The following is a 19,291-nucleotide window of genomic DNA, read 5'->3' as shown; positions in this document are numbered from 1 at the left end:
GGGGGAACAAAATAGGAGAGAGAGAATGAGGGAGATGAGGAGGGGAGAGAAAGAAGGGAAGAAAAAAGAATAGAGAAGGAGAGATGGAGGGAGACAAAGAGAGAAAGGAGGGAAGGAGAGAAGGAAGGAAAGAAGAGTAGAGAAGGAAGGAAGTAGAGAAGGAGGGAGACAAAGAGGGAGAGAAGAGAAAGGAGGAGGGAAGGAGAGAAGGAAGGAAAGAAGGTTAGAGAAGGAAGGAGAGAAGGAGAGAAAAAGGGAAAGGAGGAGGGGGGAAAGAAGGAAAGAAAGAAGGGTAGAGAAGGAGGGAGAAAAGAGAAAGGAGGGAAGGAGGAAAGGAATGAAAGAAAGAAGGTTAGAGAAGGAAGGAAGTAGAGAAGGAGGGAGAAAAGAGAAAGAAGGAGGGAAGGAGAGAAGGAAGGAAAGAAAGAAGGGTAGAGAAGGAAGGAAGGAGAGAAGGAGGGAGAGAAAGAGGGAAAGAAGGAGAGAAAGAAAGGTAGAGAAGGAGGGAAGGAGAGAAGGAAATAAAAAAGCGAAAGAGGAAAGGAAGGAAAGAGACAAGGAAGGAGAAGGAAGAAAGAAGAAGGGAAAGAAAAAGAAGGAGGGAAGGAAGGGTAGGAAAAAAGGAGAGCAAGAGGGAGGGAAGGTTGGCCACAGCAAAGCGTGGCGGGTACAGCTAGTATATAATACTGATATTGTACTATGCTAATAATATAATATATTGTATGTATATATATCTTGTAAGCCGCTCTGAGTCCCCTTCGGGGTGAGAAGGGCAGCAAATAACTGTGGCAAATAAATAAAATAAATAAATTAGCCACTGATAAACAGAGGCCTCTTTCCCGCGTGAAGCACATTCATTCTTCTACTTCCGGCCTCTCGGCTCACCCCGCCCCCTTTCGAAACCTCGTCCAATTAGAATTGTCCTCATTGGAAACAGGGAGGTGCTGGGGCGAACTCCACGCAGGCGCACATCGACCCGAAGTCTAATGCTCCTCCTCCTGGCCCATGCGTTCTCTTCGCGCGCGCCGGCTTCACGCGCTCAGAGCTACCTCTCTCTCTGTCTCTCTCGGTACCGGCTGGGCCTTGTCGGAGCGCCTCAGAAAGAGAAGCCTCGCCCAGCGGTGGGTTAGTCCTTGTGAGGCGAAAGGTGAAGCATCGCTTTTGGATTCTAGTGTTGGGCAGGTTGGGGCTGATGGTTGGATTGGATCCTGGGTTTAGTCCAGGCCTGGGCAAACTTGGGTCCTCCCTCCAGGTGTTTTGGACTTCAACTCCCACCATTTCTAACAGCCTCAGGCCCTGAGGGGCCTGAGGCTGTTAGAAATGGTGGGAGTTGAAGTCCAAAACACCTGGAGGGGGGACCCAAGTTTGCCCTAGTCTGGTTTAGTCTTGCAGTACTTGAAAGCAACCCTTTGCAAATTAAAAAGATGGAGTGTAGATACAGACTCAATGCAGAAACAATAGAGATAATTGCGATGGACTTTTTATTGAATTGAATAGCTTTATTGCCATTGTTGTACATTGTACTACCCTGGGTTAAACCGCTGAGCTGCTGAAGTTGCTGATCGAAAGGTTGCAGGTTTGAATCCGGGGAGCGAAGTGAGCTCCTGTTGTTAGCCCCAGTTTCTGCCAACCAAGCAGTTCGAAAACATGCAAATGTGAGTAGATCAATAGGTGACAAATGCAAAATACTCCACTTTGGCAGGAAAAACGAAATGCAAAGATACAGAATGGGGGATGCCTGGCTTGAGAGCAGTACGAGTGAAAAGGATCTTGGAGTCCTCGTGGACAACAAGTTAAACATGAGCCAACAATGTGATGTGGCGGCAAAAAAGCCAATGGGATTTTGGCCTGCATCAATAGGAGCATAGTGTCTAGATCTAGGGAAGTCATGCTACCCCTCTATTCCGCTTTGGTTAGACCACACCTGGAATATTGTGTCCAATTCTGGGCACCACAATTCAAGAGAGATATTGACAAACTGGAATGTGTCCAGAGGAGTGCGACTAAAATGATAAAGGGTCTGGAGAACAAGCCCTATGAGGAGCGGCTTAAGGAGCTGGGCATGTTTAACCTGAAGAAGAGAAGGCTGAGAGGGGATATGATAGCCATGTATAAATATGTGAGAGGAAGCCACATGGAGGAGGGAGCAAGCTTGTTTTCTGCTTCCTTGGAGACTAGGACGCAGAACAATGGCTTCAAACTACAAGAAAGGAGATTCCATCTGAACATGAGGAAGAACTTCCTGACTGTGAGAGCCGTTCAGCAGTGGAACTCTCTGCCCCGGAGTGTGGTGGAGGCTCCTTCTTTGGAAGCTTTTAAACAGAGGCTGGATGGCCATCTGTCAGGGGTGATTTGAATGCAATATTCCTGCTTCTTGGCAGGGGGTTGGACTGGATGGCCCTGGAGGTGTCTTCCAACTCTTTGATTCTATGATTCTACCCCTCTCTCGGGAAGGTAATGGCGCTCCATGCAGTCATGCTGGCCACATGACTTTGGGGATGTCTATGGACAACGCTGACTCTTTGGCTTTGAAAAGGAGATGAGCACCAATAATAAATAATAATAAACTTTTATTTATACCCCGCTACCATCTCCCGCAGGACTCGGTGCGGCTTACAAGAGACCGAGCCCAAATACAACAACAATAAAACATAACGACAACAATACAACAGTAAATAACTCATAAACAAAGCAAAACAATAACAATAATATCACGACGCATTTAAAAACCTGTGGCAGGGCCAAATGTAATAATTAAAATTTTAAAAAAATTCTGGCCATGTCAAAGTGAAATAGGATGGATATTTAGGGATAGGTGGGCGTGCAGACAATCCTAAACCCCCAGAGTCGGACATGACTGGACTTAATGTCAGGGGAAAATCTTTACCTTTTTTACTACTGAACAATGAAATTAAATGCTTTCCCCAGCAGACATCACAAAACAGCACACCCATCCCTCCATACCCCAACCACCACTGCACAGCCCCCAATGCCACATTAGTGCAGAACCATGGAGTTCAATATAATTACAGCTCATGGATAAAAGCTATCTTTCAGGCCTCTTCCACACAGCTAATTAAATCAGACATCTGCTTTGAACTGGAATATATGGCCGTGTGGACTCATATCCCAGTTCAAAGCAGATGTTGTGGGAATTTCTGCCTCGATATTCTGGATTATATGGCTGTGTGGAGGGGCCCTCAGTCTGTCTGTCTTTGCCTTTGTAACCCTGAACCTTCTGCCAGGTGGTGTGTGTGTCAGGAGCGACTTGAGAAGCTGCAAGTTGCTTCTGGTGTGAGAGAATTGGTCGTCTGCATGGACGTTGCCCAGGGGATGCCCGGATATAAGGAGCTGGGCATGTTTAGCCTGAAGAAGAGAAGGCTGAGAGGGGATATGATAGCCATGTATAAATATGTGAGAGGAAGCCACAGGGAGGAGGGAGCAAGCTTGTTTTCTGCTTCCCTGGAGACTAGGACGCGGAACAATGGCTTCAAACTACAAGAAAGGAGATTCCATCTGAACATGAGGAAGAACTTCCTGACTGTGAGAGCCGTTCAGCAGTGGAACTCTCTGCCCCGGACTGTGGTGGAGGCTCCTTCTTTGGAAGCTTTTAAACAGAGGCTGGATGGCCTCTGTTTTGCCATCCTTGTGAGAGGCTTCTGTCATGTCCCGCATGGGGAGCTGGAGCTAACAGAGGGAGCTCAACCCGCTCTCCTTGGTTTTGAACTGCTGACCTGTCAGCCATCGTTCCTGCCAGCACAAGGGTTTAGCTCATTGCACCACTAGGGGCTCTGTGCCAAATGGTAATAATAATTTTAATAATTGCACCTTTCTTAAGGTAGTGGGACTTATAAAGTTTTTCCAAAGGGGATAGAGGCTGGGTCAGAACGATTCAAGGGTGGGGGCTAACCTAAACTCTTTTGGGAGGGTATTCCAGAGCCAGGGAGCCACCACAGAGAAGGCCTTCTCATTCCCACCAACTGCGTATGAGACGGTGTTGGGACCAAGAGAAGGGTCTCCCCTTCCGATCTCAAAGCCCGGACTGATTCATAGAAAGAGATGCAGTCCTGAAGATAGGTTGGACCCCAAGCATATAGGGCTGCACCTTGAATTGAACCTGGAAACTTATCGGAAACCAGTGGAACTGTTTTAGTAGGGGCATAGTATGTTCCCTATAGCTAGCCCCAGTTAGTAATCTGGCAGCCAATCTTTGCACTAACTGCAGTTTCAGAATAGTCTTCAAGGGCAGCCCCACGTAGAGTGCATTACAGTAGTCCATTGTGGATGTAACTAAGACATGGACCACCGTGGCCAAGTCAGGCTTTTTGAGGTACGGTCGCAGCTGGCGCACAAGTTTTAACTGTGTGAAGGCCCTCCTGGCCACTGCCGACACCCGAGCTTCAAGCATCAGCAATGAGTCCAGACTGTAGACCTGTGTCCTTGGGGAGTATAACCCCATTGACCACAGGTTGCCACCCTATACCCCGACTGGCCTCGCATAGTCCACTATGAGCCCCTCGATCTTATTGATGTTAAGAATCAGATTATGGTCCCTTCATCCAAGAGCAGCCACTATTTTATAGGGATATTTTAGTAGATATTGCTGTGTAAGTTGTAGATAAGAAAGTGTGTTCTACAGCAGTTCCCATGAGCCCTCATAACTGGCATTGCTGGCTATGATTGATGAAAATTGCAATATAACATTTGCACATATACCCTCCTTTTTGGTCTAAAATTAAATATATAATGTACATTTTAAACATGTATTTCATATTTATACTGTCATGTTTGGATTCAAAAGATAACGTGGTCATCCCAACATTTAGGCAGAGATGTTTTATCATGCTTCCAGATTAATGTTTTTCTTTTCCAGGTTTTAAAGCAAATGAAGTACATTCTGGTAACTGGTGGTGTGATCTCTGGAATTGGCAAAGGGATAATTGCCAGCAGTGTTGGGACAATTCTCAAATCATGTGGATTGCACGTCACTTCAATTAAAATTGACCCGTACATTAACATTGATGCAGGCACCTTCTCTCCTTATGAGCATGGTAAGATGGGGCGAAATTTTTTTCTGTGCAATGCATGACCAAATAATGCATGTTTTTAATCATGGGGGGGGGGGGTGCCCTTTTTGGTGTTCATTAAAGAAATTATATTTTATCTGAATTGGTCATAGTGTGGGGAATAAATACTTAAACTATTCACCTGCAGCAATCACTCCTCTGCAGCAATCATGTTTACTGCCAAAAAAAACTTCATTTCATTGGCGTCTTCGTTTTTCTTTTGTGAGTCTCCTTTCTCATCAGAACTGAAGCTATAGTAAGCAGGAGACATTGAAGAGCCTTGCCTCATTTCTCATGCCAGTCTCTAGAAATCACTTATAATAGGTGCACACTTAGTTAGCCCATAGAACTGCACTATAATAGTAATAATAATAATAATAACACTTTATTTATATTCCGCCCTATCTCCCCAAGGGGACTCAGGGTGAATCACAGTACACATACACGGCAAACATTCAATGCCATGTTTGATTTCAGTGCCTTGGAAGTTTGTGCTCGAAATCCAGCCACGGAGGGTGCTGTCTCTCCATCCTCTATGACGAAGAGCCATCAGGACTTCCTCCTTTTTGGTCACTAGCATTTTTGGTCTTTTTCTTTTTGTGGTGTCATAAAATACCTCCCCCGGTTTTTTTTTTAGCCGTACCTAATTTCTCTAATTACAGCACAAGCTGTTTTCGAACTGCTTAGGTCAACAGTAAGCTGGGCTTGATAGTCAGTAGCTCACGCAGACCTGGGGCTTCAAACTATCAACCTTTCAGTTGGTAGCTGTTATAATTGCTGATTTTACCAGCTGTGCTAACCCCCCCCCCCCCCCCCAATGTAACAACCAGCCAGGTTTTGAAGCTGCAAGGCCATTCAATGCTAATCGAGGTAGACATTTGCAATATCCATGCCTGCCTCAATCAGACAAGAGTTCTTTCTCCCATCCTGGACATTCCACATATATAAACCCCACTTGCCTAGTTTCCACAGACCTCACAACCTTTGAGGGTGCCTGCCATAGATGTGGGTGAAATGTCAGGAGACAATGCTTCTGGAACATGGTCATACAACGTGGAAAACTCACAACAACCCAGAACTACACTGATTGCATTTGATTTCCTCATTAGCCTAGGATTTGAAGTTGTCAATACTGTTTGTGGGTCTGTGGCAGTTTGATTGAAGCTACAGTATATGAAATATACAGACAAAGGCAAGGATCAGCCAGACTCCTTTCATTGGCCAGAGAAAACAGATGCTGAAATTGGTTCTCAAATAGAAAAAAGTGGTTTCAATTGAGAATTGTCCTGGTACAATAGGAAAACATAATTTGGCCCCATCCACAAGTAAGAGGAGTATGTAACTGTTGGGTTGTGTGAGTTTTTATATAAACACAGACTTAAGAATAACTTCATAAAAACATTGCTTATAAATACTCAAAATAAATAGTATATATACTGATTGGAAAGTTATATTATCTTTGAATCTTAGTTAGAGATTGGAATATGCATATATCAGTTGTATATATGGCTGGAACAGAGATTCCTTAAATAATGAAGTAACCACCTAGAAATATCTTATCTTTGCTGTTGTCATGTGATAAAGGGAAACAAATGGAATATTAAGATCATTTTCAGCAGATGATATGTGATATAGAAAAGAAGGTGACGGCTGTATTTAAGCAAGCCCAATCTCTGATTGTAACATTTTTAGGTGAAGTGTTCGTGTTGGACGATGGAGGGGAAGTAGATTTGGATCTGGGTAACTATGAACGTTTTCTTGATATCCGACTCACAAAAGATAATAATCTGACAACGGGGAAGATCTATCAGTATGTCATCAACAAAGAAAGGAAAGGAGACTACCTGGGCAAAACTGTTCAAGGTAAAATCCTGGAAATGCAGTTTCTCTTGTTGAGGAAATGTTCATAATATCAATATTGTTAAAATTTGGATGTGCTTCATTTCAGTTGTACTACAAAAGTAAATAGGTAGTGGCAATGGTATTGTTTTTATAATATTGATAAAGATGTATAGTACTATATCATAATTTATTTTTTACTTTTTTATATACTGCATTGTGCAACTCCAGTATGTCCTATATGCAACTGAGGAGGAAGTGGTATATAATTTTCTGAATAGAAGGCAAAGTAGTTGAATATGTAGCCACATTTACATGTTCTGTGTAGGTTTGCAGAACTTTGACTTATTATTCATGAGCAACATGCCAATGTGCACAGCAAAGTGACCTCTACTTCACTCTTCCCACTAGCGGGAAAAGATTTCCTCCAGGCAGGAAGCAGACAGGCTTTGAAGCTTCAAGGCTTTTCAATGCTAATCAAAGTGGCGAATTGCAACATTCACACAGACAAGAGTTCTTTCTCCCACCCTGAACATTCCACAGATATAGAAACCTCACTTGCCTAGTTTCCAACAGACCTCACAACCTCTGAAGATGCCTGCCATAGATGTGGGTGAAACGTCAGGAGAGAATGCTTCTGGAACATGGCCATACAGCCCAGAAAACTCACAGCAACTCAAAAGCTCAGTAATTATAAATGCATCAGGGAATAGTAGGATTATGGTTTGTCACTCCTCTGAGCAAATTGAGTCTAAAGGCAGAGAAGTTTCAGGCCTTGAAGCTTGATACATTTCTTCTTAAATTAATAAAACAAAGCGTCTCTTGAAAATATTTCAGAATGGGGCATAAATTGGGGACTACAACCCTAGTCATTAAGATAGGATTACGCTGAGATAAACAAAATTCTTTGTTGAGTTTTGGAACCAGTGAAGATCGGGAGAGACTGATTTAATCACAAGTTTTAGTTTTGCAAAGAGGAAAATATATTCTTTCTTTCATGTTTTGTAGTTGTACCCCACATTACGGATGCAATTCAAGAATGGGTGTTGAGACAGGCACGAATTCCTGTAGATGAAGATGGTATAGAGCCTCAAGTTTGTGTGATTGAGGTTGGTATCCATTCTTTGTATACTGCAGTGATTAAGAACTAAGTATTAGTTTAGGAAATATTGCGTATCAGTGCAATACTGTATTCAGAGGTCTGACAGGGGTGCATTTCTCTATGACAGTAGCCACTTTGGATATACTGTTCATTTGTTGAAGTATTTTACAAATTATAGTAGCATTGTCCACCCAGGCTTATTCTGCAGCTCGTTCTCCGTGAAGATGATATTTAGTTATGATCCTGGAGTATGTAAAGGAAATGGGAAAAGGTTTGGTAGAGATAGAAGGGTGAAAGTGTCAGTAATCTAATTTCTCTGTATTGATATTATTTGATTGACTGAAAGAACAGAAAATAATATTCTTTGGGTCCAGCCTGACTTAGACAAATTAAAGTCTCATTTCAAACGAACACAGTTTAAATACAGGTTAGTCTGGATTGAGCCTTGTGATTTGTGCCATCCAGCATATTCTAAACTGAACCTTCTGACACATCTATATAGTGACTGGACTTGGCTGTAAAAAGGTACCATCATTAATTACAGATGTCTTTGTTTTAGCTTGGAGGAACAGTAGGAGATATTGAAAGCATGCCTTTCATTGAAGCATTCCGCCAATTTCAATTCAAAGTCAAGCGAGAAAATTTTTGCAATATTCATGTCAGTCTTGTACCACAGGTAAGGCTCTGGAAGAACATGTGCTGAATGGTTGTGCTTGTTGTATCTGACTAGTGCTTTTCATATAAGGCAGTGGTTCCCAACCTTTTTTTGACCAGGGACCACTTTGATCAGAGTTACGAATCAGTTTTTGGTCAATTTTAGATTTGGTTTGATTATTTGGGATGATGATTCAGAAAATTGCATTGGATAGATCACATCAGCTCTAGTTTCTGATTCAGAACATATGCCATCCAGTAGTCGCCATCTGCTCGCCCACAGAAAACCATATTTAATAAGCCTCGGCACTTATTAAAGAGGGTTTCGCGAGACCAATTGCTCTCGTTGCAATGGTGTAGTAACGGTGAGGCCACAGACCGTATTTTAGTTCTTGCGGACCACAGGTTGGGAACAACTTATATAAGGGTACATTAGAAGTATTTTTGAGCATTTGGATTTGAGTTACAAGAAAGATAAAGAAATTACTATTGTGAATTTTAAAGAGGAGATCTCTTTAAATAAACTTTTGTTGTAAATTCCCTTCTACAAGAAAGGAACAGTAATCATTATTGTGAATATAACAGACTTCAGTTTCATTGAATACTGTTGTTTGTTGTAACTTTTACAAGTTGTTGGAACAAGTATATACTTGCGATTTCTTCATTATCATAATAGTGGATTATTGTTTTGCAATGGTAAATGTACTCATAGTCAAAACAGTAAATGTGGAGGGGTGACTGTAGTTTTGAAGGCCCTTGTTCTGACACTGTCTTCTCACACTTATGCTTGTTGACTAGCCAAGTTCTACAGGAGAACAGAAGACAAAGCCCACACAGAACAGTGTTCGCGAACTTCGGGGCCTTGGTCTTTCACCAGATCTTGTAAGTTTATATATGATGAAATTTCACACTGGATTTTACAGAACCTTTAGCTCAACAAAGGTTTTAGCGTGGAAAGACATGTAACTGTACCTGTATCTATTTGCTGAAGCTGAAATATATCCGTTCCTAAATAACTTGAATAAATAATAAAATGAATTGAAAGCTTAGATTTAAACTTGCTGTGGTATGGTCTTGACACTTTTGCTATCACTGCTTTCTTTACTAGATTGTATGCAGATGTTCCACACCTCTTGATACCTCAGTTAAAGAGAAGATTTCCATGTTTTGTCATGTAGAACCAGAACAGGTAAAAATGAACTCTTTTTTTAGCATTAAGCATATTTACTTCAATATTTTGTTCTAGAGCTAATCTAGGTGGGCAGGATCCAAAATTTAAGGAACCAACAAGGGTACATCTCTAACTTGATGAAGGACAATGTTATTGGGGATTTAAATCCTGTTATTAGCCTCAACTACATCACAATTACTGACTCGCTGTTTTTTTAACCATATAGTAGACGGTCAGTTAACTGGCACCCATGGGAATTTATATCCATAAACGCCAATTTAATCTGTACACAGTAATGATAGTTGTCAAATGACAGTTTAAACACAACAGCTAGCTTGTTATGCAAGGTGGAAATAAAAAGGTTTTACTGGCTACTGACAACTAAAAAGGAGAAATGTATATATATCACATGCATGACTGGAAGAAAAAATAGCAAAACAGTATTGACTTGATTGGTTCCTATTAAAGGGAATACTTGTCATGATGCCAGGGCTCTGTCATTATTTCCGGCAAAGGTGAATTAAACCAACACCCAGTTAGTGTTAAAATAATTTGATTAAAACAGCACTTACTGTCTGGCTGTTTCAATAGTCCAAAATATAAAACAAAGATGGTACTCAGCCACAGACTAAACAAAAACTGATAGCAAAAGCTACACCGTAGTCAAAGGGTCCACTCCAGTGATCAAATGCCAAGAGTTTCAATAAACAAAGTCCAGGGATCAAGAGTCTATACTGTAGTCTAAAGCAGTCCAGAGATTCAAAGTTCCAGGGTTTTAAGAGTTCAGGAGACAGATCAGGATACCGAAAATCCAGAGACCTGGGGAAAAACCAGCAGCATCCACCACCAAAATATGACAAATACCTTTCTCCCAAAGATCATTTCCAAGGCTCACTCCTTATATCCAAAAACACCCAGCTGCAACCTATCTCTTGCATACCTCCACCCTTAATTGTTTTCACCCATAAACCCTTACTTACAGATTACCGAACCCTTTAGAACTAATACTTACATTAACCCTTCCATCACCAAGCACCATCAACTGCAGAACATATGACAATAATTGAATATTGTTAGCTGCCCCTTTACAGTGAGGTGAGTTTGGAAAGGGAAGTGTTTGTGGCTGCTTGAGGCAAATTCACCATGATGTGTGGTTGCATATGAAATATGGGAATGGGAAAACGCTGTGCAAATTCAGATTTGTTCCCTCATTGTAGACAAAGGAACTTTTGTAGTAGCTTTTCTGCACATGTCATTTTGGGGAATAGCTAAGAAATAAAAACATTGACATCTCTGATTCTAGCTATTACTTGCTGTATGCTAGTAGCTGATTTACTTATTTTAAATGAAAACAACATGGTGAAAGCAGCTCAGTCTTTGGAGATGACATTTTTAAAATAGTGAAGCAGAATACTGTGTGCTCGGATAGGAATGGCAAAAATGTTAGATCAGAGCATTTTATACTGTACTAGATGTGCCCTGCCACGCGTTGCTGTGGCCTATAGTAAAACTTATCAAAGTTGAGGTAGATATCTGGACTATTATGAAAGAGAGGTCCCTACCTATTCCTTCTCCCTTTTCCTCCCTCTTTCTCTCCTTTCTTCCTTCTCTACCTCTTTCTTTCTTTCCTTCTTTCACTACTTGGTTTCATCCTTCTCTCTTTCCTTCATTCCCTCCCCCTTTCTTCCTTTGCCTTTCTTCCCTCCCTGTTTGCTTCCTTCTTTCTCTTTTTATTTCCTTTTATTTCACCACCATCATAACAATAACAATAATGCAGTGCATTGCCTCTGGGACCTGACACCTCTCCCATTCCCCAGGGTCTAATAGGAATCATAGCATAATAATAATAATAATAGAAATAACAACCTTTACCCGCCACGTGTTGCTGTGGCCAACCTTCCCTCTTTCTCTCCTTCTTTCCTTCCTTCCTTCCTTCCCTCCTATCTTTCCTTCTCCTCTTCCTTCTCTATCTCTTTCCTTCCTTCCCCCTTTTTCTTTCTCTTCTGGTCTCTTTTCTTCCTTCTCTCTTTCCTTCTTTCCTTCCCTCCCTCTTTCTCTACATCTTCCCCCTTCCTTCACTCCCTCTTTCCTTCCTTCATTCCCTTTTTTCTTTCCTTCTCTCCTTCCTTCCTTCCCCCTTTTTCTTTCCCTCCCTCTGTCTCTCATTTCTTCCTTCTCTACCCCTTTCCTTCCTTCCCCCTTTTTCTTTCTCTTCTGCTGTCTCTCTTTCCTTTCCTTCCATCTTTCCTTTTCTTTCCTTTTCTTCTTCCTTCTTTCTCTAACTTTCCTTCCTTCCCCCTTTTTCTTTACCTCCCTTTCTCTTTCTTCCTTCTTTCCTTCCTTCCCGTCTTTCCTGGATTTTGACAGGGCAGGAAGGGGCGGGGTGGGGTTTGGAGGTGGCGTGAAGTAAAAGGAGGTAAGATTGGGGCGGGGGAGTGATGGAGCGTGGGGTTGTGTGTGTGTGCGGCGGCGGGGGGAGTGATGGAGCGTGGGGTTGCGTGTGTGTGTGTGCGGCGGTGGGGGGAGTGATGGAGCGTGGGGTTGTGTGTGTGTTTGCGGCAGGGTGTGTGTGTGTGCGGGAAGCGGCGCGGTGGGGCTTGGAGTGGGCATGGCTTCCGCAGAGGGAACGTTGGCCGGAAGGCCGTGTGCGCGCGCCAGGGAACTTGCGGCTGGGCGCCAATGCGCATGCTCAGTTGTTTTGCCGTTTTGTTAGTGTGTTGTTGTGTTGTTTTTCATTTTGAGTAGATATGTTTGTACCTTGTGGGTTGTGTTATGGGCATGGGAATTTTGGTTAAGTTTCATTGGGGGGTTTTTGAGTTTTGTGGCTCCGTTGGATGCCCCTAACAAATTTATATATATAGATGTACCATAGTTATGTAACAGAAGCTTGCATTTGCACTCTGCAATAATAGATGTTTTAAGTATCTGCATACTGTTATGTATATCTTAAACGTGACAGAATGTGCTTGTTCTTTCCTGATTTTATTCTTTTTTGAACAGGTCATTTGTGTTCATGATGTCTCTTCCATCTACCGAGTGCCTCTGTTGCTAGAGGAACAAGGAGTGGTGGATTACTTTCGTCACAGGCTCAACCTTCCCATTGAAAAACAGCCTAGAAGAATGCTGATGAAGTGGAAGGAGATGTCGGACAGGTGGGGGTCCTTGTAGAAATCACTATTCTTCTTGCTCTGAGAGCTGACGGGTGATTGTGACAAGAATACATTTTTTTCTAGCCATTCACCCATTGAAGAGAAATATTTTTATGGTAAATTAGGACTTGGCAGGATTTTGTACAGCCTTGCTTCTATGTTAAACTACACATGAATCCTTTCTTCCAGTTTATGAACCTATTTGACTCTTCTTTCTAGAGGAAAGATGGAACTGCCCAGTAACACATGATTCATTGGAAAAGACAATAATGCTTGGTTAATAGAAAACAATAGAAAAGAGATGGATACCAGATGGGTAGCACTCAATGATGACAGTTTTAAAAAGTTCGAACACGTCTTTACTGCATTAAGCCTGTACATGTCTATACAGAAAGATGACTCGCTGAGCTCATTCAAATTTAGGGGATTGTATGAAGGCATTTTAAAAATTACTTTGAAAAACTAAGGAAGCCCTGACACCTCACAGATGTTCCTCCATTGTGACAATGTATTAAAAATGGATCACCTCTCACTCTCAACTGCCCTCAGTGGTGATGCAATTAGTATATGATTTTGGGAATTTAAAGTTATATTTTCTGAATATATATACCAGACCTATTCAATCAAAATGAATGGTATTTCATATTCCTGAACTGTAAACATATATCTTATATTGTGTTTGTGTGTTAATACAGATATGACCGTTTATTGGAGACCTGCTCTATTGCTCTTGTTGGCAAATACACCAAGTTTTCAGACTCTTATGCCTCTGTTATCAAAGCTTTGGAACATTCTTCTCTAGCTATCAATCACAAGCTTGAGATAAAGGTATGCTTTTCCACTTTCTGCCTTTGTTGGACTTATATTTAAAACTAAAAACAGTAATAAATAGGATATACATTTCTATTTTTTTAAATGACTTAAATATCATAATACAACTAAAAGTAAAGGCTTTCCCTTGGCATTAATTCTAGTCGTGTCCAACTTTGGGGGTTGGTGCTCATCTCCATTTCTAAGCCAAAGAGCCGGCATTGTCCGTAGACATCTCCAAGGTTATGTGTCCAGCATGACTGCATGGAGTGCTGTTACCTTCCCACTGAAGCGGTACCTATTGATCTACTCAAATTTTCATGTTTTGGATCTGCTAGGTTGGCAGAAGTTGGGCCTAACAGTGGGAGCTCATTCCACTCCCTGGATTCAAACCACCTAGCAACAAAATTTATATTTTATTATATTCAGCAAAATACAGATTACATTTCTTTCTTCTTTTTGTTATATTAATGGCAAAAGGAAGAACTAACATTATCTCTTTTATTGGTAGAGTTACAATATGAATAAAGGAAGGAAATGCTGTGGTTGTAGTTGTATTTGATTTTATTAAGGCAAGGTCTCCCATGATATTTTTGCAATAAACTAGTAAAATATGATTGTGTTGTCAAAGACTTTCATGGCCGAAATCACTGGGTTGCTGTGAGTTTCCGGACTGTATGGCCATGTTCCAGAAGCAAAATGTGAGTTAGATAGTGCTACTGTTAAGTGGATTTTTAATCAGTTGACAAGCTGAATCCAAGACTGCTTCATTCTGGAGAGAAATGACCTGTGGACTGTCACAAGGTTTTGTCCTGGACCCAGAGCTATTCCACAACCTTTTCAGAGACTTTTATAATAGAATAGAGGGCATAATCATCAAATTTACAGAGGACACAAATTTAGAAATAACGAATACCTCAGAGAACAGTATCGGGATTCAACGTGACCTTAATAGATTGGATAGCTGGGCCACAACTAATAAAATTAAGAGGAAGAAATATAAAATACTACACATAATACTACAGACTAGGTGGGCATCTCTCAAGAGTGCTTTGATTGTGTATTTCTACATGGCAGTTCGAACTGGATGACCCTTGGGTTCTCTTTCAACTCTATGATACTGCAGAACAGTGGTTCCCAACGTTTTTTTGACCAGGGACCACTCTCCAACATTAGTACCAAAAGGGCTACAAATCCGTTTTGGTCAACTTTAGATTCGGTTTGGTTATTTGGGGTGCTGATTCAGAAAATTGCATTGGAAAGACCACATCAGCTCAAGTTTCTGATACAAAACATATGCCATCCAGTAGTTGCCATCTTCTCGCCCACAGAAAACCATATTTAATAATCTAGAGCTGATGTGGTAGTCGTAATCTTTTGTGGGGAGTCAGCCTCACCCCTCCTGACATCCCTGTTACCTCGGCACTATAAGAGGGTTTCGCAAGACCAGTTGCTCTTGTTGCTGTGTGGTTTTGAGGCAACGGTGTAGTAATGGTGAGGCTGTGGACCATATTTTCATTCTTGTGGACCACTGGTTGGGAACCACTGTTGTAGAAGTTTCCAGTTTTGGAAACACTGGGAAATAATAACTGGAAATCTCTCAGACACTAGCCTGGTCCATACCTTGGTTAGCCTTGATTCTGCAGGGTTGGGGACTTACTAGGTAGAATTGTATACTAGTACATAGTGTCCAATTATTCCTTGTTGCAGTGAGTAATATAAGTGGCTAAAGAAGCTATGGATTTTTGATCCATGATTTAATATGAGTAATTTAACATGAGGGGCTTGCTACTCCATTGTATATCATGAAACTTGAGCATCCATGGATTTTGGATTCATGGGTGTTCTGGAGCCAAGCCTCAGCAGATACCAAGGGTTAATATCCTAGCCATTGTTTGTCAATTAAAGTCATTGTTTGTTGGTATGAAGTCAATTATGATAGATTTTCCCCTGAATTTCTAGTCGAGGAATTAAAATGTAAAAGGTGGCACTTTTGACTCATTCTTGATTGTGTTTTTAAAATTGACTTTTCTCTAGTACATTGATTCTGCTGACTTGGAACCAATTACTCTACAAGAAGAGCCGGTTCGATACCACGAGGCTTGGCAGAAACTCTGCAGTTCTGAGTAAGGAATTCATAACTTTGCTTTCCTATATAGGAGAAAGTGTCTTCTGGTTTCTTGTAGACATGCTTACTGTTCCCCGTTTGTAGCCTGATCAGGGTTGTAGCAGCGGCCGTGCATTTTCATCCTAGCAATCAAGACATTATATACCCCACATTATTCCTCAGAGGCCAGATGAAGTGTGAAAAAATAAGCAACAATTTGGAAGCCGCTCTGAGTCCCCTTCAGGGTGAGAGATAGTGAGGTAAAACTATAGTAAGTAAGTAAATAAATATGATTAATATGTGATAGCTTTTATATGGCTGTTACTATGATAGAATCATAGAGTTGGAAGAGACCACAAGGGCCATCCAGTCCAACCCCTGTCATGCAAAATATACACAGTTAAAGCACTTCTGACAGATGACTTAGTAGAACCCCCATGTTTCAAGGCCATACACCACTGGATAGCAGTTGGCAATTATCATATGGTTCTGTTACCAAACAAATTTGCATAATTCATCTTTAGAATGTATGCTTCACTGATGTTTGTGGTAGCAGTATTAATCCTGGATATAGAACTTATTGAGAGATCCTGGATATAGGACTTATTCTAAAGGCCAACACTTTCCCACCATAGCAACTCTTATGAAGGCAGTTGCATTTTATAGATTTTTTTTTCTTCATCTGGGAGACTGGGAAAGTTTCAAATGTGAAATGGGTTGTATGTATGCACGTCCTGCATGCTCCTTATTGCTTCTGGGAATAGATGATGTAACAATGCACTTGTATTATTGTGTTAAATGTTTTGTATATTATTCTGTAGCAATCTAGTACTGTCCTCTGAGAAGCATAGTGAAGTGCATTCAAAGTTGGGCATTCAAAGAAGCAATGTTTAATGTTATATTGAGAGATTACATTTTCGATGGTTCAAATATGTGCCACGTGGAAAGTGAAACGAACTTAAGCAGCTAAAGGAATTCACTGGATTAATGCAATGGCTAAATGTTTAATGTTTTATGACTCTGTTTGACAGTTTGTATAGGTTTTTAGTGCTTTTAATTTATAGTTATATGTTTCTGTTTTAGTTGTAATGTATTGTTTTATGTGGTTGTGAGGCATTGAATCTTTGCCATTTCTTACTTGGAATCAGCTTTAAGATCCCCTAGGGCAGTGGTTCTCAACCTGGGGTCCCCAGATGTTTTTTGGCCTACAACTCCCAGAAATCTCAGCTGTTAGGATTTCTGGGAGTTGAAGGCCAAAAACATTTGGGGACCCACAGGTTGAGAACCACTGCCCTAGGGGTTAAGAAAAGTGGTATAGAAATACAATAATAAATACAGTAGAGTCTCGCTTATCCAACATAAACGGGCCGGCAGAATGTCAGATAAACAATGTCGGATAATACGGAGTCTCTTGTTACCTGTACGACGCAGCGCTAGACACCTAAAATACTAACAACAGGGACTCCTAGAGCAGCCCAGCAGGAAGTGCCCAGATGTGAAAGTGGAGCGTGGAAATCACAGAGGGAAAGAGGGAGGGTGTTTCCACTTCCGGTCCTGCCTCTTTTCCTCCTCCCTCCTCCTCCTTGTCTTACCTTTTTCACTTATTGGGAATGGAAAGAAAGTTGGGGAATGCTCCTTTAATTGAAGGGGAAATGCTGGAGGAAAAGGGGGTGTCGGATAAGACGGAATGTCGGATAGCAAAGGTTGGATAAGCGAGACTACTGTAAATTAACATTAAGATGCCACTAAAATGTTTTTCTCCTTTTTTTTGTATAGTGGAGTCCTAGTTCCAGGTGGCTTTGGTGTTCGGGGGACAGAAGGGAAGATACAAGCTATTTCTTGGGCAAGAAAACAGAAAAAGCCTTTTCTAGGTAAGAGAGTATACTCTATTACTACTCTGTATTTTGAACAAATGAGAGTATAGTCTTGGCACATGCACCAGATGGCTGCCTCAACAATAAGACTAATGATAACACCTGAATATCAGGTATATAAGGAGACCTGTGGCTGGCTGATCTGCAGACTTAATGTTACATGTTTGTTTTCATATGTATGATTTCAATTTGATATTTTTCCCTTTTGGGTAACACTGAACAATATTTTTTGCTCTTCATAATGTCAGTCTTTCTGAAAACTTAGAGGAAGAGCTTAACATTTTCTTTGCCCATCACCATTGTGCCACTTTTTTCCTTTTTGACATGGTTGCAAAACTGCTGATATGAAGCAGCACATTGCCATCTTGATGTATATTTTCTGCTCTGTTTCTACAGGAGTCTGTCTGGGAATGCAGTTAGCAGTTGTGGAGTTTGCTCGCAATATCCTCAAATGGCAAGGTAAAAATGACAAAACAATTACAAGGGAGGGTATTTAAAATTACTAGCAACTTCTGTTTCCTATGAATTTACATAAACTATTATTTTCTGCGTTCATTTTTCTCCACTCTTTGCGATTGTTTTTATAACAAATCGATATTGAGCATATGTTTTTGGACTGCATATAAACAGTATTTCACATGAAAGGCAGCATTTCAAGTAACTTAACTGCTGGGTCAAAACAAGTCAGTAAAATACCATAATGCAATAGGTGGCATAAGGGCTCCCTGGTGGTGCAGTGGGTTAAACTGCTGAGCTGCTGAACTTGCTGACTGAAAGGTTGGCAGTTCAAATCCGGGGAGCATGGTGAGCTCCAGCTATTAGGCCCAGCTTCTGCCAACTTAGCAGTTTGAAAACAAAAAAATTGAGTAGATTAATAGGTACTTCTGCGGGAAGGTAACAGCGCTTCATGCAGTCATGCTGGCTACATGACCTTGGAGGTGTCTATGGACAAAACCGGCTCTTTAGCTTAGAAATGGAGATGAGCACCCCCCTCCCCCTCAGAGTTGGACAACTAGACTTAATGTCAAGGAGAAACCTTTACATTTTAATAGATGGCATAATCTGTGCATTATTTTAAAAGTTCTTATAGTATGCATTATCTTAGTCATCCTGTCAGCAACACTGAGTCCATATTATATCCACATTTTGAGACAATGGTTTGCCTAAATCTGCATGTAGGATCATGGTAGGCTACAGGTTACAAGTCATAGTTTAATCTTCTAATTGCTTCATCGCTGCACTTCACAATGTATATTTTGCACACTTTGTTTTTTCCTGCTTGCATCCTGCTTTTAACTGTTGGATTTTGCAGTTTGTATAGATTGTTAGATGTTGTTTCTGTTGGTGTAAATGCATATGACCATTGGTCGGAATATTAATAAGTTAAATTGATAATTGTTTCATCAATTACACGTCTCTGTAAATAAAACTCAATACAAAAGGTAAACCTTAGGCAAAAGAGTAAAAAATAATAATGTAACAAATAATAAAAAATACATGTTGGTATGCTTATAGCTCT

At 41.1% G+C, this 19,291-nt stretch overlaps 1 protein-coding gene across 2 annotated transcripts in view; it reads left to right on the top strand.

Moving 5' to 3' along the window:
- The first annotated feature begins 978 nt into the window (after positions 1 to 978).
- Positions 979 to 19,291, top strand: part of CTPS1 (CTP synthase 1) — a 30,782-nt gene continuing 12,469 nt past the window's right edge. Inside the window, exons 1-12 of one of the 2 annotated variants that reach the window (XM_060783988.2) lie at positions 979 to 1,121; positions 4,874 to 5,051; positions 6,759 to 6,929; positions 7,914 to 8,014; positions 8,567 to 8,683; positions 9,460 to 9,543; positions 9,770 to 9,850; positions 12,833 to 12,984; positions 13,677 to 13,809; positions 15,829 to 15,917; positions 17,675 to 17,769; positions 18,169 to 18,231. In XM_060783988.2, the coding sequence (XP_060639971.2) occupies positions 987 to 1,121; positions 4,874 to 5,051; positions 6,759 to 6,929; positions 7,914 to 8,014; positions 8,567 to 8,683; positions 9,460 to 9,543; positions 9,770 to 9,850; positions 12,833 to 12,984; positions 13,677 to 13,809; positions 15,829 to 15,917; positions 17,675 to 17,769; positions 18,169 to 18,231 (1,399 nt within the window). In that variant the 5' untranslated portion in view covers positions 979 to 986. Of the gene's footprint in view, positions 1,148 to 4,873; positions 5,052 to 6,758; positions 6,930 to 7,913; positions 8,015 to 8,566; positions 8,684 to 9,459; positions 9,544 to 9,769; positions 9,851 to 12,832; positions 12,985 to 13,676; positions 13,810 to 15,828; positions 15,918 to 17,674; positions 17,770 to 18,168; positions 18,232 to 19,291 lie in introns of both variants that reach the window. The other variant, XM_060783987.2, reaches the window with a different exon arrangement.

The sequence above is a fragment of the Anolis sagrei genome, chromosome X (assembly GCF_037176765.1).
Source record: "Anolis sagrei isolate rAnoSag1 chromosome X, rAnoSag1.mat, whole genome shotgun sequence".
Lineage (NCBI taxonomy): Eukaryota > Metazoa > Chordata > Lepidosauria > Squamata > Dactyloidae > Anolis > Anolis sagrei.
This window is presented reverse-complemented; position numbering and strand designations above follow the sequence as displayed.